This window comes from Chelonia mydas, chromosome 23 (genome assembly GCF_015237465.2).
Source record: "Chelonia mydas isolate rCheMyd1 chromosome 23, rCheMyd1.pri.v2, whole genome shotgun sequence".
Taxonomy (NCBI): Eukaryota; Metazoa; Chordata; order Testudines; family Cheloniidae; genus Chelonia; species Chelonia mydas.
In genome coordinates, this window is record NC_051263.2 from 17,806,774 (window position 1) to 17,832,857 (window position 26,084).

Sequence of the window (26,084 nt, forward strand, 5' to 3'; positions counted from 1 at the left end):
CACAGCTGCCCTGGGGCTGGGGCTCAGGAGGGGTTTTCCTCCGTAACAGGGGATGGAAGGGGTCCGTGGGCAACGGGTGGGGAAGGGGTTCCAGCTTCCTTTGCTGGTTCTGGCACCGGATACCGGGCTGGGGTGGGCCCAGGGGCCTGATCTGTTTTCACTGGAGGGTTTTCATTGACTTCACTTCACTGGTTTCACTTCACAAGGTCTCAGACCGGGTTCTCGGGGGCCCTGCCAGCCTGCGCGGGCGTCTGACCAGAGAAACACAGCAAGAAGATTTCATCCAACGGGGTTTATAAATTCCTTCGAGATTGCTCAGTGCAGGGACCATTCGTGTGAACAGACAGACAGACACAGTGAGGACAGACGCTGCCCCCCCGCCCCCCCGCAGGGAGGAGACACGCTCGGGCCTCACAGATTACAACTCTCAATCCACTCGGTCAGGTCCTGCTTTTCACAGTGGTTCTTCCAGTCGTCCCTGAGGGAGGGGAAGTGACAGATGAGATGGCGGTTCACCAGCACAGTAGCGCTGATAGATAACCCATGGGGAGGGCTCACCCGGCGCTGAGCTGCAGTCACTTCTGGGGTGGGACAGATGGAGAACGGCCGCACATAATGACACATGGGGATGGCTTGCCCGGTGCTGAGATGCAGCCAACTCTGGGGCGGGGCAGTCAGAGAACAGCCGCATATAACACCACATTGGGCTGTCTCGCCCAGTGCTAAGATGCAGCCACCTCTGGGGCAGGGCAGCTGGCGAACACCCACACATGACGCCGCACGGGGAGGTCTCGCCCGGTGGTGAGGTGCAGCCACCTCTGGGGCGGGGCAGCTGGCGAACACCCACACACAACGCCTCATGGGGAGGTCTTGCCCGGGGCCCAGATGCAGAGCTCCTCTGTTGGGAATACCCCACCCCCAGGGAGCCCCCTTACCAAGCCTCCATGCCCTGAGGATCCTGCACCACTCTCTTCGCACAGTTGATGTCGTCCTTGATGTCGGGGTTCAGTAAATCTGGGAGCAAAGGTGGGAGGGTAAGGCAGGGATGGGCCCCCTCGGGGAGGCTGCAGAGTTGGGGGGGCTGGGATGAAAGGGGAGGGGGTCAGATCTGCTCCAACCACACCTCAGCCCCCCCCCGGTGCCCGCTGAAGGGAAGGGTGCCTGTTCCCACCGCAGCCCGTAACGCGGCCCCCGGTGCGGCTCAGCAGGCCGGGAACATACCCCAGATCCTGGGGGGGCTTCAGGAGGCAGGAGTGGTTAGAAGCCTGCTTGGGCGTCGCACAGAAATGTCCCAGAGCACGCCCCCCCCCGTTGTGCCCCCCACCAACCCCAAAGCATGGTGCCCCCCACACTGAGCTCCCTGCCCGCCCCCTGCAGCCCAGCGCCCCACTGCTGAGCCCCCCACTGACCCCTGCCCGCCCCCTGCAGCACGGCGCCCCACTGCTGAGCCCTCCACTGACCCCCTGCCCGACCCCTGCAGCACGGCGCCCCCCACTGAGCCCCCCACCGACCCCCAGCCTGCCTCCTGCAGCACGGCGCCCCCCCGCTGAGCCCCCCACTGACCCCCAGCCCACCCCCTGCAGCCCAGCGCCCCACTGCTGAGCCCCCCACTGACCCCCTGCCTGACCCCTGCAGCCCAGCGCCCCACTGCTGAGCCCCCCACTGACCCCCTGCCTGACCCCTGCAGCCCAGCGCCCCACTGCTGAGCCCCCCACTGACCCCCTGCCTCACCCCTGCAGCACGGCGCCCCCCACTGAGCCCCCCACCGACCCCCTGCCCGCCCCCTGCAGCGTGGCGCCCCCTGGCGGCCTCACCCTGGCAGCTCACGTGGCACAGGTTCTCCGACGGGCTCTGGGCGTCCTGGCACCACCAGCCGCTGTTGATCTGGAAAATGCCGTAGTCGGTGCTGCCGTCCGCATTGGCCCCCACGGCCGCCGTGTCGAAGCCGCTCTCGTAGAACGCCAGGCAGACCCCTGGGGGGCACAGCCCCAGAGAGACGGGGAGCGGTGGGGGGGGGCACACAGCCCCAGAGAGATGGCCCATGGGGAGTGGTGTGGGAGGGGCACAGCCCCAGAGAGATGGGGAGTGGTGGGGGGGCACAGCCCCTTAGAGATGGGGAGCAGTGTGGGCGGGACACAGCCCCAGAGAGACAGGGAGCGGTGTGGGAGGGGCATATAGCCCCACAGGGAGGTCCCATGGGGAGTGGTGTGGGAGGGGGCCCAGAGCCCCACAGGGAGGTCCCATGAGGGGGGTGATGCGGGAGGGGCCATCAGCCCCATAGGGAGGTCCCACGGGAAATGGTGCAGGAGGGGCCCACAGCCCCATAGGGAGGTCCCATGAGGGGGGTGATGTGGGAGGGGCCCACAGCCCCATAGGGAGGTCCCACGGGAAATGGTGCAGGAGGGGCCCACAGCCCCATAGGGAGGTTCCATGAGGGGGGTGATGCGGGAGGGGCCCACAGCCCCATAGGGAGGTCCCATGGGAAATGGTGCAGGAGGGGCCCACAGTCCCATAGGGAGGTCCCATGAGGGGGGTGATGCGGGAGGGGCCCACAGCCCTATAGGGAGGTCCCATGAGGGGGGTGATGCGGGAGGGGCCCACAGCCCTATAGGGAGGTCCCATGAGGGGGGTGATGCGGGAGGGGCCCACAGCCCCATAGGGAGGTCCCACGGGAAATGGTGCAGGAGGGGCCCACAGCCCCACAGGGAGGTCCCATGAGGGGGTGATGCGGGAGGGACCCGCAGCCCCACAGGGAGGTCCCATGAGGGGGTGATGCGGGAGGGACCCGCAGCCCCATAGGGAGGTCCCATGAGGGGGGTGATGCGGGAGGGGCCCACAGTCCCATAGGGAGGTCCCATGAGGGGGGTGATGCGGGAGGGACCCGCAGCCCCATAGGGAGGTCCCATGAGGGGGGTGATGCGGGAGGGGCCCACAGCCCTATAGGGAAGTCCCATGAGGGGGGTGATGCGGGAGGGGCCCACAGCCCCATAGGGAGGTCCCATGAGGGGGGTGATGCGGGAGGGACCCGCAGCCCCATAGGGAGGTCCCATGAGGGGGGTGATGCGGGAGGGGCCCACAGTCCCATAGGGAGGTCTCATGAGGGGGGTGATGCGGGAGGGGCCCACAGCCCCACAGGGAGGTCCCATGAGGGGGTGATGCGGGAGGGGCCCACAGCCCCATAGGGAGGTCCCACGGGAAATGGTGCAGGAGGGGCCCACAGCCCCATAGGGAGGTCCCATGAGGGGGGTGATGCGGGAGGGGCCCACAGCCCTATAGGGAAGTCCCATGAGGGGGGTGATGCGGGAGGGGCCCACAGTCCCATAGGGAGGTCCCATGAGGGGGGTGATGCGGGAGGGGCCCACAGCCCCACAGGGAGGTCCCATGAGGGGGTGATGCGGGAGGGACCCGCAGCCCCACAGAAGAGCCCGTGGGACACAGCGCAGGGCTCACTCACAGTTGGCCAAGCTGTAGCCCTCGTATCCGTCCATCCCGTTCTCCTGCAGCTCCTGCGCCAGCTCGCAGCGGGTGAAGATCTTCCCCCGGCCCCCCGCGCTCAGGCAGGCCAGCAGGGTCACCAGCCCCAGGACCCCCATCCCCGCAGGGCTGGGGTCGGGGGGCAGTCGGACTGCGGATCGAGGGGAGCTGAGAGGGGGCGCTCCGGGAACAGGCCAAGGGCACCGTCGGGGAAAGATGGAGAGAGAGAAGGGGGGTGTATGGGGATGGCCAGAGGGTGCTGGGCAGTGGCTGGGGGGCGTATGGAGATGGCCAGGAGGGTGCTGGGCAGTGGCTGGGAGCTGTATGGGGCCCCCCCTGCTCTCCGTGGCCGGGGGTCGTGGCCTCCCTTCTAGAACGCCCTGTGGTGTCATGAAGGCCCCATGTTCTAGAACCACCCCTTGGGGTTCCATGAGAGGGAGTGACTCCGGATTGACCCGGGGGGCAGGGGTGAGGTCAGATTCCCACCCTACCCCCACTGCAATCAGGGGTGACTTCAGCTGGAGCCAGGCGGGAGTGCGACCCAAGGATCTCTCGGTGCCGACGGGCAGCGGGCCCAGGGGCGCTGGGCGTTTCACGGGGATCCCCTGGCTCCGATCTATGCCCCATCGTTCACTAAGGCGTGGGGTGGTAGGTCGCTCCCAAGAGCCATTCGCCCTCTGCTGGTAGATCGACCGATTCCAGGGCCTTTGTCATTTGAGTCCGACCTCCTGTCTGCCCGGCCAGAGACCTTCCCCACAATAACTCCCGGAGCAGAATCACGGCCCAGCTTGATTTCAAAACGGCCAGGGAGGGAGACTCCACGCACCCTTTGGGAAAAGTGTCCCGACGGGTAATTGCTCTGTTAGAAAAACGACACCTTCTTTCCAGGCTGAATTTGACTAGCTTCAGCTTAGAATCACAGAAGATCAGGGTTGGAAGGGACCTCAGGAGGTATCTAGTCCAGGGGTCGGCAACCTTTCAGAAGTGGTGTGTCGAGTCTTCATTTATTCCCTCCAATTTAAGGTTTCGCGTGCCGGGGATACATTTTAACATTTTTAGAAAGTCTCTTTCTATAAGTCTATAATACAGAACTAAACTATTGTTGTATGTCAAGTAAATAAGGTTTTTAAAATGTTTAAGAAGCTTCATTTAAAATTAAATTAAAATGCAGATCTTATCAGTTTAGTGTGATCCTTGCCCTTGCTTTTCCTTGCCGAGTTTTCCACTGTCTGGCAGGTATTTGGATACTTTAAGCTGCACACAGGCTCCTGAGTAATCAGTTGTTAACCGGCTCCGAGAGGGACAGAGGACAGATTTCACGTTCACACAGGTATGTGGATCCAAATGCTGAAAGCATTGCAAACGCAATTTTCTTCAAACTGTTAAATTTCACAGGCAGGGATGTCCAGCAGGTCAGACCAGAGGCCCCGTGATCTCTCTCGGTAGCTTCAAGTGCACTCCGCAGATCTCCAAACTTTGACGCCCACAATTCTGAGCTTTTTAACTGAATGAGCTGCATTTCGAAATCTTCAACCCCCATCCACTGAAATACTGACAAATCCAAGTCCCTTTCGTTGAACTTTTCAGGTTGAATTAGAAAAGAAAGCCTTGGGCCAAAACGCTGGAAATCTTGAAATCTGTCAGAAAATCCCGATTCCAGTTCTTGCAGGTACATTCCAGGCTCAACGTCCAAGGCAGTGAGCTGGTCCACGTGGCGTGAGACGGACGTAAGCAGTGAATCAGGACTTAAAAATATCCCAGCACGGTGGCGCTGGAACAATTTTTAAAGTGGGGGTGCTGAGCTGCGCCCCCTCTTGCCCCTGTCTGCACCCTGCACTGCCCCAGGCTGGGGCCAGTGGGCCACAGCTGGGGGTGGCTGCAGACCCCTGGGCCGGCGGCCGGGACCCCAGTCTGGCAGCAGAGCCCCCCAGACCGGTGACCAGGACCCAGAGCCAGCAGCGGGCTGAGCAGGGCCGGCGGATGGAACCCCGGCTGGCAGGGGGCCGGCGGCCAGTACCCCAGGCCAGCAGCAGAGCCCCCGGGACCGGTGGCCAGGTCCCGGGCAGTGTGAGTGCCACTGAAAATCGGCTCGCGTGCTGCCTTTGGCTGGCGTGCCATAGGTTGCCTACCCCTGATCTAGTCCAACCCCCTGCTCAGAGCAGGACCAACCCACCTAAATCATCCCAGCCAGGGCATTGTCAAGCTGGGCCTTAAAAACCTCTAAGGATGGAGATTCCCCCACCTCCCTAGGGAGCCCATTCCAGGGCTTCACCACCCTCCTCGTGAAATAGTGTTTCCTAATATCCAGCCTAGACCTCCCCCACTGCAACTTGAGACCATTGCTCCTCGTTCTGTCATCTGCCACCACTGAGAACAGCCGAGCTCCATCCTCTTTGGAGCCCCCCTTCAGGGAGCTGAAGGCTGCAATCAAATCCCCCCTCACTCTTCTCTTCTGCAGATTAAATAACCCCAGTTCCCTCAGCCTCTCCTCGTAAGTCATGTGCTCCAGCCCCCTAATCATTTTTGTTGCCCTTCGCTGGACTCTTTCTAATTTGTCCACATCCTTCTTGTAGTGTGGGGCCCAAAACTGGACACAGTACTCCAGATGAGGCCTCACCAGTGTCAAATAGAGGGGAACGATCACGTCCCTCGATCTGCTGGCAATGCCCCTACGTATACATCTCAAAATGCCATGGGCCTTCTTGGCAACAAGGGCACACTGTTGACTCATATCCAGCTTCTCGTCCACTGTCACCCCTAGGTCCTTTTCTGCAGAACTGCTGCCGAGCCATTCGGTCCCTAGTCTGTAACGGTGCATGGGGTTCTTCCGTCCTAAGTGCAGGACTCTGCACTTGTCCTGTTGTCACTTAGACCTTTGTCTGCTAGATTGAAGAGCCCATTATTAAATATTAGTCCCCTAAGTGGGGCACCTTGTTGAATTTCATGTTGCTGGCTACAGCCCAGTCCTACAATTTATCAAGATCCCTTTGACTTTTAATTCTGTCCTCCCAAGGGTTTGCAAACCCCCCCTCGCTTTGTGTCATCTGCAGATTGGATCAGTCTGCTCTCTATCCCTATGGCTGTTAAATGAAACCGGGCCCAGAACTGATCCCTGTGGGGAGATAGAGAATGATGGGCTCTAAATTAGCTGCTGCCACTCAAGAAAAAGATCTTGGAGTCATGGTGGAGAGTTCTCTGAAAACAGCGGCAGTCAAAAAACCGCACAGAATGGTGAGTCATTAGGAAAGGGATAGAGAATAAAACCGAAAATATCCTATTGCCTCTATATAAATCCATGGCCCACCCACATCTGGAATACTGCGTGCAGATGTGGTCGCCCCATCTCAAAAAAAGATAGATTGGAACTGGGAAAGGTTCAGAAAAGGGCAACAAAAATGATGAGGCGTCTGGAACAGCTTCCCTATGAGGAGAGATTAACGAGACTGGGACTTTTCAGCTTGGAAAAGAAACGAGTAAGGCGGGATACGATTGGGGTCTGTAAAATCATGACGGGTGTGGAGAAAGCAAAGCAGGGAGTGTTATTTACCTCCTTCTCAAAACACAAGAAGTAGGGGTCACCCAATGAAATTAACAGGCAGCAGGTTTAAGAAAAACAAAAGGAAGTATTTCTTCATGCAACGCACCGTCAACCTGTGGAACTCCTTGCCAGAGGATGTTGTGAAGGCCAAGACCATAACAGGGTTCAAAAAAGAACCAGCTAAACTCACGGAGGATCGGTCCATCAATGGCTATTAGCCAGGATGGGCAGGGATGGGGTCCCGAGCCTCTGTTTGCCAGGAGCTGGGAATGGGCCCTGGGGATGGATCACTGGATGATGATCTGTTCTGTTCATTCCCTCTGGGGCACCTGGCACTGGCCACTGTCGGAAGACAGGACACTGGGCTAGATGGACCTTTGCTCTGACCCAGTCTGGCCATTCCTGGAGGGAGGTTCCCACTCAAGACCGCCCTCCAATCCCTCGTCCTTCCATTAATGACTCTTCGTTTGCGGTTGTTTAACCATTTATAGAGCCACTTAATGGTAGTTCTGCTGAGCCCGCATGTCTCCAGCTCACGTCTCAGGACGTCACGGAAGGAAATCGGCAAGAGGAACCCAAACCGGCCCATGTGCAGAGACCGGGCAGCTGGGCTGACCAGGGGGATGGAGGAAACTGGGGGAGGCTGCCTTGTTTAGGGGAGCAAAAAGAAGGCTCTAGGGGGCTCTGATTACTCTCGATAGCTACATGGGGAGGAGGGGCTAAGCCCTGGGGCTGGAGAAGAGTGACAGAAGCTAAGGGGTGATGTAAACAAATGGGCAGAAACGTGCCACAAACAAATTCAGGCTGGAAATTAGAAGACGGTTTCTACTCATCAGCAGGGTGAGGCTCGGGACCAGCCCCCCCACTAGGAGTGGGGGGTTGGGAGCAAACAACTTAACTACTTTGAAAAGCAAGCGGATGAGGGCAGTCACAGGCCGACGTTGCTTGTGAGAGCAGGGACAGGGCTCAGCTGCCCCGGGGCTCCCTTCTGGGTTACATCGTATGTCCCTAATGTTCATGCTTCAGGGCTCCCACCGGCCACTGACAGGGGTCAGGAAGGGATTTTTCCCCTGGTCAATTTGGCAGGGACCTGGCAGAGGGGAGGGGGTTCCCCTTCCTCTGCAGTATGGGATGTGGGTCATTCACCGGGATTATCTGGGTGTCTCTCCCTTAATCCCTGCCCAGCCATTGTGGGGCCTCGGGCGTTGGTGCACCCCGGTTCCTCCTCTCTGCACAGCGCATTCTCATCTCCCGTGGGCTGTGATACGTGGGTCTCGTTCGGCCATGGGGGTTGGGGCGCTGGCGCCAGGGGGTGGCCGGTGAGATCCAGAACTCAGACTGGGTGAGCGGGGCTCCTCTGGCCTTGAACTCAGAGAAGCCATGAACACACAGAGAGCAGGGCTCCTCCCCTCCAGCAGGGGGCAGCAGGGGACGGGGACACACACACACACTGCAGGGTCTGTCCCCTCCAGCAGGGGGCAGCACGGACATACATACACACACCCCCCACAGGGACAGTCCCCTCCAGCAGGGGGCAGCAGGGGACGGGGACACACACACACACACACACACACTGCAGGGTCTGTCCCGTCCAGCAGGGGGCAGCACGGACATACACACACACACACTGCAGGGTCTGTCCCCTCCAGCAGGGGGCAGCACGGACATACACACACACACCCCCCAAAGGGACAGTCCCCTCCAGCAGGGGGCAGCAGGGGCACACAGAGGGAGAACATGGTATACGCTTTGGGGCTGCTTTCGCCATCGGGACACTTCCCTCGCTGATCAGACCCCTCTCCTCATCCTCTTTCCCTTACCCCAGCATCTGGAACTCCCTCGGGGTCCCTCTGCCTGCAGTGACAGGGCCCCTTGCCGTTCCGGACACCCCGTCGCCCCATGCCGGCCCCCTGCCCCGACCCCAGGGACCCCACAAGCCCAGCGAACTCGGCGCTCGAAGGGACAGGTTTATTGACCTTCCCCTTCCCCATCCCTGGCGTCTAACTCTCCCTTGTGCGTGGGGGGCCCCTCGCCCAGCCCCGCTGTCGGGGCCGGACGCAGAAGCCGGCTGGGTCCTTGGAGATGGGCGCCGAGGTCCTCTGGCCAGATCACAGGTTGCAGGAAGCCACCCAGTGACTCAGGTCCCGGCCCTTGCAATGGTCGCGCCACGGCATCCTGACAGGGCAGAGAAGAAAGGTCAGGGGACAGGAGCAATGAAGACACTGAGATGCAGCCACCTCTGAGGCAGGGCAGCAGGGGACCAGCCGCACATAACGCCACCTGGGGACGGCTCGCCCTACGCTGCGATGCAGCCGCCTCTGGGGGAGAGTGGCTGCGGAACAGCTGCACGTAACAGGGATGGCTCATCCCGCAATGAGCGTCAGTTCTACATTATCCTGTGTGGTGTTACATTACATAACACCATGGATCGCACTGCACTTGCTGTGTTCTCTGGCGCTACACAATCCGTCCGTTTGTTGTATTGTGTAGTGATTCTCAGGGTTGCAAAAAGACAGAGCTAAGAGTGGAGATAGATAGATAGATAGATAGATAGAGGGGGCGGACGGGGATAGATAGATAGAGGGGGCGGATGGGGATAGATAGATAGATAGAGGGGGCGGATGGGGATAGATAGATAGAGGGGGCGGATGGGGATAGATAGATAGATAGATAGTGGCGGTGGGTGGGGATAGATAGATAGATAGATAGATAGATAGATAGATAGAGGCGGTGGGTGGGGATAGATAGATAGATACATAGATAGATAGATAGATAGATAGATAGATAGAGAGAGAGAGGGGGGGGGTGGATTGGGGTAGATAGATAGAGGGGGTGGATTGGGGTAGGTAGATAGATAGATAGAGGGGGTGGATGGGGATAGATAGATAGATAGATAGATAGATAGATAGATAGATAGATAGATAGATGGGGGGTGGGTGGGGATAGAGAGATAGAGGGGGTGGATGGGGATAGATAGATAGAGGGGGCGGATGGGGATAGATAGATAGATAGAGGGGGCGGATGGGGATAGATAGATAGAGGGAGTGGATGGGGATAGATAGATAGATAGATAGATAGATAGATAGATAGATAGATAGATAGATAGATAGGGTGGATGGGGATAGAGAGATAATTTTTCCCATACCAGGCCCCCATCCCCTGCCAGTCCATCACGACTTTCTTGACACAGTTGATGTCATCCGCTAGGTCCGCAGTCAGTAAATCTGTGGGGAAAGAATGAGATGAGGTGTGAAGGGGGTCAGGATGTGTGGACCCTGATTCCCCTGCTGGGCAGGCCCGCCGTGCAGGCCCCCGGGCCAGCTATCTTGGACCAGACAAATCTACACTGCACGGGGCTGCTTCACCCGGCGCTGAAATGCAGCCACCTCTGGAGTGGAGCAGCTGGGTTATTGAACTCTAGTTTGTCTGTCGTGCTAGGAAAGGCCACATGGCTGGGGAAAGCTGAGTCCTACCTACCCATCCCCATCTCCCCCCCCCCATCTATCTATCTATCCATCCCCATCCCCCCCATCTATCTATCCATCCCCATCCCCCACCATCTATATATCTATCCTCATCCACCCCCTCTATCTATCTATCCATCCCCATCCACCCCATCTATCTATCCATCTGCCCCTCTATCTATCCATCTATCCCCATACACCCCCTCTGTCTATCCATCCCCATCCCCCCATCTATCTATCCATCTATCCCCATCCCCCCATCTATCTACCCATCCCCATCCACCCCCTCTATCTATCCCCATGCACCCCATCTATCTATCCATCGATCCCCATGCCCCCATCTATCTATCCATCCCCATCCCCCCCATCTATCTACCCATCCCCATCCACCCCCTCTATCTATCCCCATGCACCCCATCTATCTATCCCCATATGTGACAAAGTGGGACTGTTCTTAATGTTTCCTCTGAATAGTGTGGGGGTGCCTCAGTTTCCCCTATGCAGTTCTTAAGTATCTAGGTGGTGGGGTAAGGGTGTATGATCATTGCAGAGCCCTAGAGGGCAGGTGTGTGCAGGGGTCTGGACACAGAGAAGGGCCGACACCCTGTTTCCTGGCCACAGATGGCCTGGACCCTTCCCCCCTGCAAGGTGAGAGCTAAAGGGCTGGAGAACAAAGGAATCCAGTGACCCCCTGGCCCGGGAAAGGGACAAAGCCCAGAGGAGGGGGTTAGGGGGCTGGAGGGCATTTCAGTTTGGGGCTGGCTGGAGACATGGAGTGAAGTGCAGACGGGGTTGTCTGGCTCACTGCCCCCCAAAATGGACCCAGCTGAGGGGTCCTGTTCTCTGCACCTACAAGCTCTGTGTTAGACCATGTTCCTGTCGTCTAATAAACCTCTGTGTTACTGGCTGGCTAAGAGTCATGTCTGTCTGCGAAGTTCGGGGGCAGGACCCTCTGGCTTCCCCAGGAGCCCCGGACTCGCTGTGGGAAGCGCATGGAGGTGCAGAGGATGCTGAATGCTCCGAGGTCAGACCCAGGAAGGTGGAAGCCGTGTGAGCTGTGTGTCCTGCAGACAGGCTGCTCACAGGAAGGCGACTGCCCCAGAGTCCTGCCTGGCTTCATGGGGAGCAGTTCCAGAGCATCGCCCAGGGACTCCGTGACAACTGGTGGCAGCGGTGGGATGTACTGCATCCCATGCATGGCGCTTCCTGCAGTAAGTCACTGGGGAGCAGTAAAACGAAGGGGGATTGATGAGGACCAGGTGTCCTGAAGGCTCAGAGAGGAGTGGTGTTGGGGGCGGTTAACCCCTGGGAGTGTGTGACCAGCGAGAAGGACTGTGCAGTAATGGGGTCCCCCTGGGGACTGTGGTGAGCAGTCTCGGGCAGAGGAGCCTGCGGCTTGGCCCTGGGAGAGAGAAGGACTTTGGCAGTAACAGGGTTCCCCTGGGGATTGCAGTGAGCAGTCCAAGTGGTGGAGGAGTCTGCAGCTCGACCCTGGCAAAGAGGTGGTGACCTCGAGAAGGGCTGGCACACTAGGGGTTCTCCCTGGAAACCGTGGGGAGCTGAGAGCACACAGGCCTGTGAGTCCACAACAACTTGGGAAGAGCGGAGGGATGGCCTGTCACCGTCTCCTTAAGAAGGACGTTGTAACCCTGTGCAGAAAGAGAGGGTCGCGCATTGGAAAGTTCACCAAGGCACAGTTCATCGTGCAGCTGGAGGAGGATGACCGCGCTAAGGGACAGATTCCTGACCCCAAATGGGGCTATAGCAGGATGCCACCCCACTGCCTCTGAGCAGGCTGGCGATTTGAACCAGGGGGACCCTGCGGAAAAGCCCCGGTGTCTAGCTCCCTTGCTGGGTCCCAAGGCCACAGACTCCGTCAGCCAGATGGGTGGGGAGATGGACAGGCTCCCACTCCTGACCCCAACCTATATGTCTGTGTGGAGTTTCCTGGGGCCAGGCCCCTCGGACCCCCAGTGGGAGCAGAAGGTGATGGTCAATGGGGAGACATTCCCGGGGTGGTGAGATCCTGGGACAGAGAGAACTGTTGTCAGGCCCTGGGTGGTGCAGCCTCAGATGCTGAGGGGCTGTGTGAGCTGGGTGAGGGTCCCAGGGATGAAGCCCCTCACCCAGCCTATGGCCCAGATCCCTGTGCAGACCCAGGAGGGGTGGGGCTGGCTGGACGTTGGGGTTCTCCAGGATATCGGCTGCGAGACCCTGTTGTGGGGTGACTGTGTCTCTTTGGGACAGGATCCAGGCCTTGCTCCTGTAACTGCCAAGGGTTTGAATTTGAATCCAGGGAACCAATCGGTGGACAGGGAAATGGTCAGTAAAAATGCAGATGACCTGGCTGGCAGGGGGGAGGAGCGGCTAGGCTCAGGCTACCTGCCTGCCTGTAACCAGCTCCTGGGGCTGGGTGGGACAGAGAGATGCTCCCTGCCCCCCTGCACACCGGAGAGGGGGCTCAGGCTGGCTCTGATGCAGTGAGGAAAGCAGTGAGCTCGCTGCCTACCCCCCCTGGGACAGCAAGGGCAGCGCTGAGCACAGGGGGAGCTGAGACCCCAGCTGAGTGGGGGGGAGACACAGGCAGGGCAGGGGATCTGTGGGGAGTGGCAAGGTGTTGGTAAGGAAAGTCTGGATGAGCCTGGGCAGCCTTGTGAGCCGATGGCTGTGTCTAGTCAGCAGGGTGGGAAGGCGAGGAGAGTGGAAGATGCTCAGTGGTTTGAGCATTGGCCTGCTAAACCTAGGGTTGTGAGTTCAATCCTAGCGGGGGCCATTTAGGGATCTGGGGCAAAAATTGGGGATTGGTCCTGCTTCAAGCAGGGGGTTGGACTAGATGACCACCTGAGGTCCCTTCCAACCCTCACCTTCTATGATTCTATGAGTGTCCCTGGACCTTACCTGTTAGCTGGGTAGAGAAGTGGGACAGTGAAGCAAACGTGCCTGTGTCTGTCAGGGGTATTGACTTGCCTGTGGAGGGAGCTACCCTGGTCTCCAAGCAGTTGTCTGTGACCAGCCCTGTGTGCTGGGACCAGGGGAATGAGATCCCAAGCTGTGTGTCTGGGAAAAGAGAAAGTGTGTCCGGCTCTTCTTTGTCTGTGGAGCAGACAGAAGGGGGCTTTCAGCCTGTGATGGTTGAGGGTCGTGCAGTTGTCTCAGAGTTGGTTCTGGATTCAGCCAAAGCCCAGGAAGGGAAGGGCCCGAAGTTTGTGTCTACTCGGGAGAATGGCCCTGTAACTAGGTCGCATCCAGTTAGTGTCTATGTAAAATCCCAGAGCCCAGACAATTCTGGTGCTTGTATTTTGCCTGTTGCTCGTGTGTGGCTGGGAAAGGGTGCAGCAACTCTGTCTGATCGGGGTGGGATCCTAGCCAGGGCACAAGGAGAGCATGAAGGGGATGTGATTGTGTTACCTACTGAGGGTGTGGAAACCTGTAGCAAGAAGGAAAAGATTCCTGAATTTGTGTGTGGCAAAGGGAAGGAGAAGGCTTCTGACCTTTTATCTAGGAAGCCTGTCAGTTTGCCTGAAAGGGGATGGTGTAGGAATCCGCCGGATGGGCCAGGGGTAATTCTGGATGTAAGGGAGACCCAGAAAGTGTCTGTTGTTGCTCAGAAAAGTGTTCCTCTAGAGCAAGCCCTCGGTGAAGAGGGTAAGAGCAGAATTTCTGGGAGGGGTGAATTGTTGCATAGAAAAGCCCTAGGGAAAGGAATCCTCATGGAGTCTTTGCAAGCAGTTTACTGCAACTGAAGGGTGTGAAAGTGATTTAATCAAGAAAGTTGCAGTTCCTAACAGCCAGAAATTTTCTGTTGTGAATGGATCCACTGACTTTCCTGTTGAAAGACCCAGTGTGGATAGCTTTGAGAAGGTCTCAGATGAACTGAAAGCTGTTAAGAAAGTTAAACAGTCCCATAACCAAGTGGGGAGAAGACCCAATCCCAGTTTGACCGCCTGGGGTTTTGGGGTGGCCAAAGGGCACGGGCCACATAAACCTTTCCACATGTGGCCTGCGAGTGCTATCGACCACCCCCGACCTAAGGGAGGGCGTGAAACTGGAAGGGCCTGGTGTAACTCCCACCAAGGAATGGGAGAGATGCTGGGGCATCCATGGGAACGTTGGTGGCTTCGAACTTCCCCAGGTCACCAGCTAAAGTGACCCCGCTCAGTTCGATCTCGAAGGGGAGAGAGATGTGAAGAAGCGGGACTGTTCTTAATGTTTCCTCTGAATAGTGTGGGGGTGCCTCAGTTTCCCCTACGCAGTTCTTAAGTATCTAGGTGGTGGGGTAAGGGTGTATGATCGTTGCAGAGCCCTAGAGGGCAGGTGTGTGCAGGGGTCTGGACACAGAGAATGGCCGACACCCTGTTTCCTGGCCACTGATGGCCTGGGCCCTTCCCCCCTGCAAGGTGAGAGCTAAAGGGTTGGAGAACAAAGGAATCCGGTGACCTCCTGGCCCAGGAAAGGGACAAAGCCCAGAGGAGGGGGGGCTGGAGGGAGTTTCAGTTTGGGGCTGACTGGAGACATGGAGTGGACTGGAGACATGGAGTGAAGTGCAGACGGGGTTGTCTGGCTCACTGGCCCCAGCTGAGGGGTCCGGTTCTCTGCACCTACAAGCTCTGTGTTAGACCATGTTCCTGTCGTCTAATAAACCTTCTGTTTTACTGGCTGGCTGAGAGTCACGTCTGACTGCGGAGTTGGGGGACAGGACCCTCTGGCTTCCCCAGGAGCCCCGGACTCGCTGTGGGAAGCGCACGGAGGGGCAGAGGAGGCTGAATGCTCCGAGGTCGGACCCAGGAAGGTGGAAGCCATGTGAGCTGTGTGTCCTGCAGACAGGCTGCTCAAAGGAAGGCGACTGCCCCAGAGTCCTGCCTGGCTTCATGGGGAGCAGTTCCAGAGCATCGCCCGGGGACTCGGTGACACCGTACACCCCCTCTATCTATCTATCTATCCCCATGCACCCCCCTCTATCTATCTATCCCCATGCACGCCCTCTATCTATCTATCTATCTCTCCCCATCCCCCCACTCTATCTAGCTATCCCAGACTCTCCCAGTCCCTACCTCGCCCAGCGAGGTGGCCCTGTGGGGCTGGGGTCCCTGCCCCCCTCTCCCCCGGGGGCGGGGGGGGCCGTACCGCGGCAGCGTGTCTGGCACAGGTCCAGCGTGCGGCTGCGCTGGTCACTGCACCACCGGCGGCTGTTGACCTGGAAGATCCCGTAGTCGGAGCTGCCGTCCGAGTTCTCCGTCACGGTCCCCGTGTTGAAGCGGCTGGCGTAGAAAGCCAGGCAGAGCCCTGGGAGGCAGGTGTGAGGGGGGGAGACATTTCAGGCAGCCCCTTGGCCTCCAGGGCAAAGAGAAAGGGGGTCTCCATCCCTCCCGGCTGGCAAGGGGGACCCTGAACAGCTGAGAGCCCGGAGCGTGGCTGGAGGCAGAGAGAAGTGACGCCGGGCCGGCTCGGTCAGCTGGGCCTGTTCAACCCATACGGACCCGGGCCAGGCCGTACACCGAGGAAGGAGGAAGGCCAGTCTAACTGGGGACTGAATCGTGCAAAGCAGGGACCCTGGAAAGGATCTAGGGGGTCCCCCGTGGACAAGGAACTCAACCTGAGCGACCCGGGCCATGGCGGGGGAAACAGGGCTCATGAAATCCTGGGACGGGCAAACAGGAGGGAGATGCCTGGGAGTCAGGAGATGGTTTTACCTCTGTAGCTGGCACTGGTGAGACAGATACTGACAAACTGAATCCCGGTTCCCAGCCCCCCCAGCTCTAACCACGAGACGCCTCTCCCCTCCCAGAGCCAGGGAGAGAACCCAGGAGTCCTGGCTCCCAGCCCCCCCCCCCCAACCACTCAACCCCACTACCCTCCCAGAGACAGGGAGAGAACCCAGGAGTCCTGGCTCCCAGCCCCCCCCCCCCCAACCACTCAACCCCACTCCCCTCCCAGAGTCAGGGAGAGAACCCAGGAGTCCTGGCTCCCAGCCCCCCCTGCTCTAACCACTAGACCCCATTCAGCAAGTTGGGGGGACGAATTGTTGGGAGCCTTCTCGGGCAAGAGCCAGAGGCAGGACGAAGGGGGAGGAGCACGGGGGATGGGCACTCACAGTTGTCCAGACGGTACCCCATGAACCCGTCCAGCCCCCCTCTCTGCAGCAGCCGGGCCAGCTCACAGCGACTGAGCACCTCGCCCCGGGCCCCGGCGCTCAGGCAGGCCAGGACGGGAAGCAGGGCCAGAACCCTCATGCCGGGGCGAGGACGCCGGGTTCGGGGCCCCGCACCCTCCGTGCCACCTGCGGGGGGAGAGAAAGGCGAGGGAACGGAGGCAGGACGAAGGGGAGAAGCATGACCCTGGCCTCCCGCATACAGCTGGCAAAGAACCCAGGAGTCCTGGCTCCCAGCCCCCCCTGCTCTAATCACTAGACCCTGCCAGGGAGAGAACCCAGGAGTCCTGGCTCCCAGCTCTCCCTGCTCTAACCACCAGTCCCCACTCCCCTCCCAGAGCCGGGGAGAGATCCCTGGAGTCCTGGCTCCTAGTCCCCACTCCCCTCCCAGAGCTAGGGAGAGAACCCAGGAGCCCTGGCTCCTACCACCTGTCCCCCTCCCCCACTCTAACCACTAGATGCCCCCCCTTAATGCTGGAGCCAGAATAGACCCAGGAGTCCTGGCTCCCAGCCCCCCCCACCCCCCACTCTAAGGTACTTGTCCCCAAGCCTTTCCATGCCTGTTTCCCTGGTGGGAAGGCGATGCTGAACAGGTCCCCTAGGGGCAGCGGCTCTGGGGGGCACTTACCAGGCCCTGCAGCACCCCGGCACCCCAGTGACCCCCAAGCCGCACACCCGCCCCTTGCCCTGATGTCTCCCAGCTGCCCCAGGTTCTAGAACCACCGCATGGAGACCCACTGTGACATCACAGCGGGCCCCGGCCTGGAGCCGGTAGATCCAACCCCTCATCTGCACACAGCCAGGACTCCTGGGTTCTCTCTGCAGCTCTGGCAAAGGAGTGGGGTCTAGTGGGTTAGAGCAGGGGGGGCTGGGAGCCAGGACTCCTGGGTTCCTTTCCCAGCTCTGGGAGGGGAGTGGGGCTCTGGTGGGTTAGAGCAGGGGGGTTGGGAGCCAGGACTTCTAGGTTCTCTCCCCAGCTCTGGGAGGGGAGTGGGGCTCTGGTGGGTTAGAGCAGGGGGGGCTGGGAGCCAGGACTCCTGGGTTCTTTTCCCAGCTCTGGGAGGGGAGTGGGGCTCTGGTGGGTTAGAGCAGGGGGGTTGGGAGCCAGGACTTCTAGGTTCTCTCCCCAGCTCTGGGAGGGAGTGAGGACTAGTAGTTAGAGCACAGAACAGGGTGCTGGGAGCCAGGACTCCTGGGTTCTCTCCCTAACTCTGGGAGGGGAGTGGGGACTAGGAGCCAGGACTCCTAGTCCTGGCCCCAATCCACTCCCAATCTGGGCATGGGGGCAAAGAGTGGGTGGGGTTAGGGAGAGACACGCCCACCCCACATACATTTCCCCACCCACCCACAAAGGGCCACCCTGCCCCAGAGATGGCTGCATGTCGGCGCCAGGCAAGCTGTCCCCATGTAACGTTATGTGTGTCTATTTGCCAGCTGCCCTGCCCCAGAGGTGGCTGCATCTCAGGAGCTGTACATAGAGAACTCCGCTCCTGGGGGTGCAGTGGATTGGGGCGCAGGGGAGCAGCCAGGAATTGGAGCATGGGGGTGCTCTGGGGTATGTGCCAGGGGGAGCTGGGCCTGAGCCTCAGTGCAAGGGGTTCTCACGCTCCCCAGCCCTGGACCGGCAGACGACAGCGCGGATCTGGGTTCCAGCAATTTATTTATTTAAGAATCAAACTCAGCAACACCATTTTAACCGAGCCTGAGCTCGGGTGGGGGAATAAAGTTCAGGGTAGGTCAAAGGAAGAGGGGGTGACAGTTCCGGGGGTTGGGGTGGAGGCCAGGGGGTGTTTTGGGAGGGGGCACAGTCCAGGGCAGTTCGCTGCTCTTGAGGGTCTGCTCTTGAGGGTCTCCCAGGCGCAGAAGGGGTCGGCCCCGGGGGGCGCCCCCTGGCTGGGGCGGGGCAGGCAGGCCAGACGCTGGGCCTGGGGCCCCTGCCAGCTCTGGTCCAGCAGCCCGTCGGTCCAGAGGCACTGGGCGTCGCCCGACAGCGCGCACGGCCTGAATTCACAGGGCACCACCTGGGGAGGGGGCGGGGTTAGAGAGAGCCACGCCCACCCACAGACCCCGCCCTTATCGCATAGACCTTGCCCCCTGAACCCTATCCCCCCACTTGTGTGCCGGGCATGGCGGGGAAGGGTGGGTGGAGTTAGGGAGAGACACGCCCATCCCACATAGATTTCCCCACCCACCCACAGAGGGCCCCCTAGGACACACCCATCCCACATAGACCCGACCCCCCCAAGCCCCACATCTCCCCCCACCAGGCCTGATGTTACATGGCATCACCTGGGGGAGGGAAGGAGGTGCGGTTAGGGACACCCCCAGCCCTCCAAGGCCCCCATCTCCCAGCCCCAGCCCCCCAGACCCTTTGCCCCCCCATGTCCCAGCCCCTGCCCCCCAGGCCTCCTAGGCCCCATCCCACAAGAACTCACCTGGCAGGCGCAGCCCCGTCCGTAGGCCTGGCTGATCCCGACGCGCTGGCTGGGGGGGATGCGCCCCCAGGGGCGCACGAAGGAACACAATGAAATAATCAGGTGCTTGTCCTGCTGCTCGGCTGGGGGGAGAGGGCAGAGGGAGTGGCTGGCACAGTGCCCCATAGTGACCAACAGCCCCCCCCAGTGACCCACAGAGCCCCCTATAGCCCCCCACAAAGCCCCCTATAGCCCCCAGACCCTGTAGCCCCCCAGAGCCCCCCCCCCACAAATCCACAGTCACCCAATCCCACAGAGCCTCACAGACCCACATCCACCCAACAGCCCCCCCAGAGCCCCCAGAACCCCCCTGAGCCCCACATGGACCCACAGAGCCCTCTAAGGACACCTAGAGCACCCCTATAGCACTGCACAGCCCCCCCATCCCCCCACACTGGACCTCTGGGAGGGGAATGCAGTGTCTTGGGGGGCCGTAGCAGGGGAGGGGGGCCTGAATGGGGAGAGCAGTTTGAGGGGAGGGGGCCGTCTCCAGGGTGCGTGGGGGGCCGCTCAGCAGAAGAGAGGGATGGGGGGGGCTTGGAGGAAAGGCAGGCGGATAAACCTCTGCATTCACACGGCTGGCTGAGAGTCACTCCAGATTAAGGAAGTCAGGAGGACTTTGCTGCCTTTGGGGGGGTGTCTCCCCCCATGGGTCCAATCCAGGGGGGACTCGCTGCGGGGGGAGGGGCTCCCAGCATGACCCAGGGGGGCTGCAGCCTCTGAGGGTCGGTCCCAGGACGTGGGGAAGTCAAGTGGCTCGCCCCAGTGAGCTCCAGACCTGTGGATCTGTGACCGGGGCGGGGGGCGTCTCTCAGCACGGGGGGGAATTACCCTGAGGGGTATTGGGAAGTCCCCGGGGCGGGGGCTGCCCCAGGCCGGTGTTGGGGTGCTGGGGGTGCCTTACCCATGATGAGGTACTCCTCCCCGTTCAGGGGCGCCCGGTGCTGGTACCCACAGAAGGTCTCCTGCTCCAAGGAGTCTATGAAGAGGCCATTCCCCTGGGACTCAAGCCCCTTGTAGGTCTGCGGGGAGACGCACATCAGAGCAGCAGGGGGCGCTCTGGGGAGCGGGGCAGGGGGCCTGGCGGTGGGGGGAGCTCCTGGCTACCCCAGTCCTGGCCGGGACCAGTAGGGGGCGCTGTGGGGAGCGGGGGGGCGGGGTTGGTGGGGGCTGGCTGTGGGGAGCAGGGCGGTGTTTGGGGGGTGCAGGTACCTTGGTGATTTTGATCTTGTAGCGAATCCAGGACTCGAACTTCTGGGTGTTGCTGCTGGAGTTCAGTGGAGTGACCCCCATGAACTTGCCCCGAATCACTGCATGGCAAAGAGATGGGGGTCAGGGCACCCTGAGCGGCCCACCAGGCTCACAGCATCTAAAACCACCAGAGTCAACTCAGAGATGACACAGACAACGGGGGGAACCCTCCCTCCCACTCCGGGGTCCCCCTGCGCCTTGGGTCTGGGACTCTGGACTCTTGGGTTCTTCCACGCCTTGGAGGGAGGAGGATCCCCCCCGCCACACACACAGACACACACACACACGCACACACTCACTCTGTGGGGGCGTCGGGGCTGGAGCAGTGACCCCAGAATCAGCTCGGGGCCTCTCCAGCGGGTAATAGCTGGGGCACAGGGGGAGCGCTCCCTGGTTGGCCAGTGGAGGGGGGGTAGGACGTCTCAGCTCGGGGGTGGGGTTGATAGCTCTGGGGGAGGGGCCCAAGCATTTATGGGTGTTTGGGGGAGCTGCAAAAATTACGGGGGAACTGTGCTGGGGTGTGGGGCATTGGGGGGGTCACTCACCAACGTTGGCCTGGCAGAACAGCATCTCAGGGTGCGGGGGGGGGGGGCTCAGAGAGGTGCTGGGAGGCAGGGGGTGGGGTCAGGGGTCACTCACCAACATTGGCCTGGCGAACGGCATCTGGGAGTGCTGGGGGACAGGGTGGGAGGGGCTCAGAGGGGTGCTGGGGGTCAGGGGGTGGGGTCAGGGGTCACTCACCGACGTCGGCCTGGCAAAACGCCATCTGGGGGTGCTGGGGAGGCAGGGGGGCTCAGCGGGAGGTACTGGGGGATGGGGGGCTCAGAGGGGTGCTGAGGGACAGGGGTGGGTTCAGGGGTCACTCACCAACATCAGCCTGGCAGAACGCCATCTGGGGGTACTGGGGGGCAGGTTGGGGGGGCTCAGCAGGAGATACTGGGGGATGGGGGCTCAGAGGGGTGCTGAGGGACAGGTGGCAGGGGGGCTCAGCAGGGGGTACTGGGGGATGGGGGGCTCAGAGGGTGGTACTGGGGGCAGGGGAGCTCAGAGGGGTGCTGAGGGACAGGGGGAAGGGGGGCTCAGCAGGGGGTACTGGGGGACAGGGGGCTCAGAGGGGTGCTGGGGGACAGGGGGTGGGGTCACTCACCGACGTCAGCCTGGCAGAACGCCGTCTGGGGGTGCTGAGGGACAGGGGGTACTGGGGGCGGGGGGGCAGGCTCAGCAGGGGGTACTGGGGGATGGGGGCTCAGAGGGGTGCTGAGGGAGAGGGGTAAGGGGGGCTCAGCAGGGGGAACTGGGGGACAGGGGGCTCAGAGGGGTGCTGGGGGACAGGGGGTGGGGTCACTCACCGACGTCAGCCTGGCAGAACGCTGTCTGGGGGTGCTGAGGGACAGGGGGTACTGGGGGCGGGGGGGCAGGCTCAGCAGGGGGTACTGGGGGATGGGGGCTCAGAGGGGTGCTGGGGGACAGGGGGTGGGGTCAGGGGTCACTCACCAACGTCGGCCTCACAGAACGCCATCTGGGGGTGCTGGAGGGCGCAGCTGCAGGCGGCCGTGGGGTCCCCCAGCGCCAGGACCAGGATCGCTCCCGCCAGCAGCCGGCTCCAGGCGACAGGGCTCATGGTGACGCTGGGATCGAGGGGGTCTGGGGGGGGGACGGAGCCGGTTAGACCCCCGAGAGATGGAGACACCCCCAGCCCCCCAGAATCACCCCAGCCTGGCCTCTCCCAACAGGGGGCGCTATGGGGGGCTCCCCACTACTCCAACCCCAGCCTCTTCCAGCAGTTTCTGCTCTGGCCTGGCCTGGAGATGGGGAAAGCGCAGGGGCGGGCTGGCAGGGGGCTGCGGGTCGTGAGTGAGGGGCGCAGGCAGGGCTGGGAGGGAGACAGCAGAGGGGCTGGAAGGGGTGCCGGGGGGCCCAGCAGGGGGTCTTGGGGGCCCAGCGGAGGGGGGGCAGCAGGGGGGCTCCTCTCTCTTACCTGAGACCATGGGGCAGGCGAGGGCTGGGAATCTCGACTTGCTCAGTGTGTGGCTCAGCCCCGCTGGTTCCTATATAAGCAGCACCACACCCTTCTCCTCCCCCCCACACCGGCCAGGCTGGACAGGAGCGGGGGGAGGATGTCAGCGGGGCAGGGGGGGTAATTATTATCTGATGTCTCTTGCTCGGTGCGTGGGACAGTCCCCACCCCCACCCCTGCTCCCTGCCGGAGGGGGAAATGTCCGGTCACTCAGCGCCCGCAGCGAGTCAGGGAGGAGAGGGATGGAAACCCAGGGGTGGAGGGGCGGCATGGGGTAGAGCAGGGACTGTGACCCGGGGGGTGGGGGGGCTCTGCTGGGGGCAGGCGGGGGACTCAGTGGGGCGCTGTGCTCTAGTGGTGCACAGGCTGGTTGGGGGGATGGACGGAGTCATGAGAGAGTGGATGTATAAATGGATGGATGGGGGGGATGTGTGGGGGTGGGCAGGGGTGGATGGGTGGATGGGGGGGATGTGTGGGGGCAGGCAATGATGGATGGATGCATGGATGGATGGATGGGGGGGACGTGTGAGGGCAGCACTGGATGATTGTGTGGTTGCAGTGATGCATGGGTAGACGGATGGATGCATCTAAGGGGGGTGGACACCTCGATGGGTGGGTGAGCGGACAGGGATGGTTGGGCGGCTGGACAGGAATGGGTGGGTGGGTGGATGGATGGGAGAATGGGGGCAGGGATGGATGGGTAGTTGGGTGGAGGGATGGGTTGGGGTAAGGGTGGGTGGAGAGACAGATGGGGGGGATGTGTGGGGGCAGGGATGCATGGGTAGATGGATGGATGGGTCTAACGGCGGGTGGACACCTGGATGGGTGGGTGAGTGGACAGGGATGGTTGGGTGGATGATTTGGGACCTTATCCACTCGGTCCCCAAGAACTCAGCTTGACGTCAGGCTCAACACGGAGGTTTCTCTCCTGGCACCCAAGGGCCTGACCTTGAGCTACTGAGGCTCAGGGGCAGGGGGTGGGCTCCAGGGTGAACCGCGCACCCAAAGTACAAACTCATTCACCAGCTGACAAACACGCCCTCACACAGACGCCGCCCGCACTCTCTGTTCTACATCCCCTCGCACACTCTCTGATCGGCTCCTTAGTTCCTGGGAGCCAATCCCTGGTCACACGTTCGCCATCCGTTCCTGGTTCCTCATCCGCCTGCTGTTCCCTTTCCTACTAACTACATATTTACAAGGCTGATGGGAATTCAGGCTTTGTTCGTTGTTCCGTGGCCGTGGTCAGAACAGATCTACAGATAGGTGAGGGGGTAGGGACGGTTGGGTGGATGGAATAATGGATGAGTGGACGGCGTTGTGTGGGTGAGTGCATAAGCAGGTGGCTGGGAATGGGGGGGTGACGAAGCGGGACTGTTCTTAATGTTTCCTCTGAATAGTGTGGGGGTGCCTCAGTTTCCCCTAAGCAGTTCTTAAGTATCTAGGTGGTGGGAAAAGGGGATATGATCGTTGCAAAGGCCTAGAGGGCAGGTGTGTGCAGGGGTCTGGACACAGGCAGGCAGGCAGGTAGCCTGAGCCTAGCGGCTCCTCCCCCCTGCCAGCCAGGTCATCTGCATTTTCACTGACCGTTTCCCTCTCCGCCAGTTGGTTCCCTGGATTCAAATTCAAACCCTTGGCCGTTACAGGAGCAGGGCCTGGATTCTGTCCCAAAGAGACAGTCACCCCACAACAGGATCTCGCAGCTGGTGTCCTGGAGAACCCCAACGTCCAGCCAGCCCCACCCCCCTGGGTCTGCACAGGGATCTGGGCCATAGGCAGGGCGAGGGGCTTCATCCCTGGGACCCTCACCCAGCTCACACAGCCCCTCAGCATCTGAGGCTGCACCACCCAGGGCCTGACAACAGTTCTCTCTGTCCCAGGATCTCGCCACCCCAGGAATGTCTCCCCATTAACCATCCCCTTCTGCTCCCACTGGGGGCCCGAGGGGAGGGGCCTGACCCCAGGAGACTCCACACAGACATATAGGTTGTGGTCAGGAGTGGGAGCCTGTCCACCTCCCCACCCATCGGGCTGACGGCGTCTAAGGCCTTTGGACCCAGCAAGGGAGCTAGACACCGGGGCTTTTCCGCAGGGTCAGAGGCAGTGAGGTGGGCATCCACATCCCCCCCCTCCTTAACCAGGGCCAGCAATTTAGTCTCGAGGTTCCCTGCGGAACTGGCCCCCCCGGGGTCTATCCCCACTCACCCCGGGGAGGTCCCCTAGGCCTCTCCGCTCCCCCACCGCCAGTTCATGCCGCTTCTGCAGCTCTTTCTTGGGCTCTCGCTGTCTCTCACAGTCCTCTTGCTCTCTCGGACTCAGCTCCAATCCCGTCCGTCTCCGATCCCCTGATGGGGAACCCGATCGTGAAGACCCTCGTCTGGCCGGGGACAGGAGTCTTGGGGATGCCTGGCTACTACTCCAGCTGCTCCCAGATCCTGCTATCGCCCCATTTGGAGTCAGGAATCTGTTCCTTAGAGCGGTCATCCTCCTCCCGCTGCACGATGAACTGTGCCTTGGTGAACTTTCCAATGCGCGACCCTCTCTTCCTGCACAGGGTTACAATGTCCTTCTTAAGGAGACGGTGACAGGCCGTCACTCCGCTCTTCCCAAGTTGTTGTGGACTCACAGGCCTGTGTGGTCTCAGCTCCCCATGGTCTCCAGGGAGAACCCCTCGTGTGCCAGCCCTTCTCGAGGTCACCACCTCTTTGCCAGGGTCGAGCCGCAGACTCCCCCGCCCCTGGGACCGCTCGCTGCAATCCCCAGGGGAACCCTGTTCCTGCAAAACTCCTTCTCTCTCCCAGGGCCAAGCCGCAGGCTCCTCCACCCCTGAGACTGCTCACCGCAGTCCCCAGGGGGACCCCATTACTGCACAGTCCTTCTCGCTGGTCACACACTCCCAGGGGTTAACCGTCCCCCGAAACCGCTCCTCTCTCAGCCTTCAGCACACCTGGTCCTCGTCAGTCCCCCTTCGTTTTACTGCTCCCCAGTCGCTTACTGCAGGAAGCGCCATCCACGGGATGCAGTACATCCCACCGCTGCCACCAGTTGTCACGGAGTCCCTGGGTGATGCTCAGGAACTGCTCCCTACGAAGCCAGGCAGGACTCTGGGGAAGTCTCCTCTCTGTGAGCAGACTGTCTTCAGGACACACAGCTCACGCGGCTCCACCTTCCTGGGTCTGACCTTGGAGCATTCTGCATCCTCTGCCCCTCCGTGCGCTTCCCACAGCGAATCCGCCCAGGCAGGGTCCTGGGGAAGCCAGAGGGTCCTGCCCCCCCAACTTCACAGTCAGACATGACTCTCAGCCAGCCAGTAAAACAGAGGTTTATTCGATGACAGGAACATGGTCTAACACAGAGCTTGTAGGTGCAGAGAACCGGATCCCTCAGCTGGGTCCATTTTTGAGGGGCAGGGAGCCAGACAACCACGTCTGCACTTCACTCCACATCCCAAGCCAGCCCCCAACTGACTCCCCCTCCAGCCCCCCCTCCTCTGGGCTTTGTCCCTTTCCCGGGCCAGGAGGCCACCTGATTCTTTTGTTCTCCACCCTTTAGCTCTCACCTTGCCGGGGGGAAGGGCCAGGCCCATCAGTTGCCAGGAAACAGGGTGTCGGCCATTCTCTGTGTCCAGACCCCTGCACACATCTGCCCTCTAGGGCTGTGCAATGATCATACCCCCTTATCCCACCACCTAGATACTTAAGAACTGATTAGGGGAAAC

General features: G+C 60.8%; 3 protein-coding genes across 3 annotated transcripts; all 3 read right to left on the minus strand.

Moving 5' to 3' along the window:
- Positions 1-411: 411 nt before the first annotated feature.
- LOC102941530 (lysozyme C, milk isozyme) lies at positions 412-3,596 on the minus strand. Its single transcript, XM_037888475.1, has 4 exons — positions 3,455-3,596; positions 1,815-1,973; positions 936-1,014; positions 412-478 (listed from the first exon to the last, which is right to left on the minus strand). The coding sequence occupies exons 1-4, from the start codon at positions 3,591-3,593 to the stop codon at positions 412-414; spliced, it is 444 nt and encodes a 147-aa protein (XP_037744403.1). The 5' UTR covers positions 3,594-3,596.
- Positions 3,597-9,008: 5,412 nt separating this feature from the next.
- On the minus strand, positions 9,009-16,724 carry LOC119564854 (lysozyme C-like). Its single transcript, XM_037888222.2, has 4 exons — positions 16,568-16,724; positions 15,601-15,759; positions 10,158-10,236; positions 9,009-9,187 (listed from the first exon to the last, which is right to left on the minus strand). Exons 1-4 carry the CDS (start codon positions 16,704-16,706, stop codon positions 9,121-9,123), a joined length of 444 nt encoding a protein of 147 aa, XP_037744150.1. The 5' UTR covers positions 16,707-16,724; the 3' UTR covers positions 9,009-9,120.
- Positions 16,725-18,312: 1,588 nt separating this feature from the next.
- LOC119564855 (metalloproteinase inhibitor 1-like) lies at positions 18,313-22,182 on the minus strand. Its single transcript, XM_037888224.2, has 5 exons — positions 21,844-22,182; positions 20,311-20,408; positions 20,003-20,120; positions 19,060-19,181; positions 18,313-18,645 (listed from the first exon to the last, which is right to left on the minus strand). Exons 1-5 carry the CDS (start codon positions 21,968-21,970, stop codon positions 18,352-18,354), a joined length of 759 nt encoding a protein of 252 aa, XP_037744152.1. The 5' UTR covers positions 21,971-22,182; the 3' UTR covers positions 18,313-18,351.
- Positions 22,183-26,084: the final 3,902 nt, after the last annotated feature.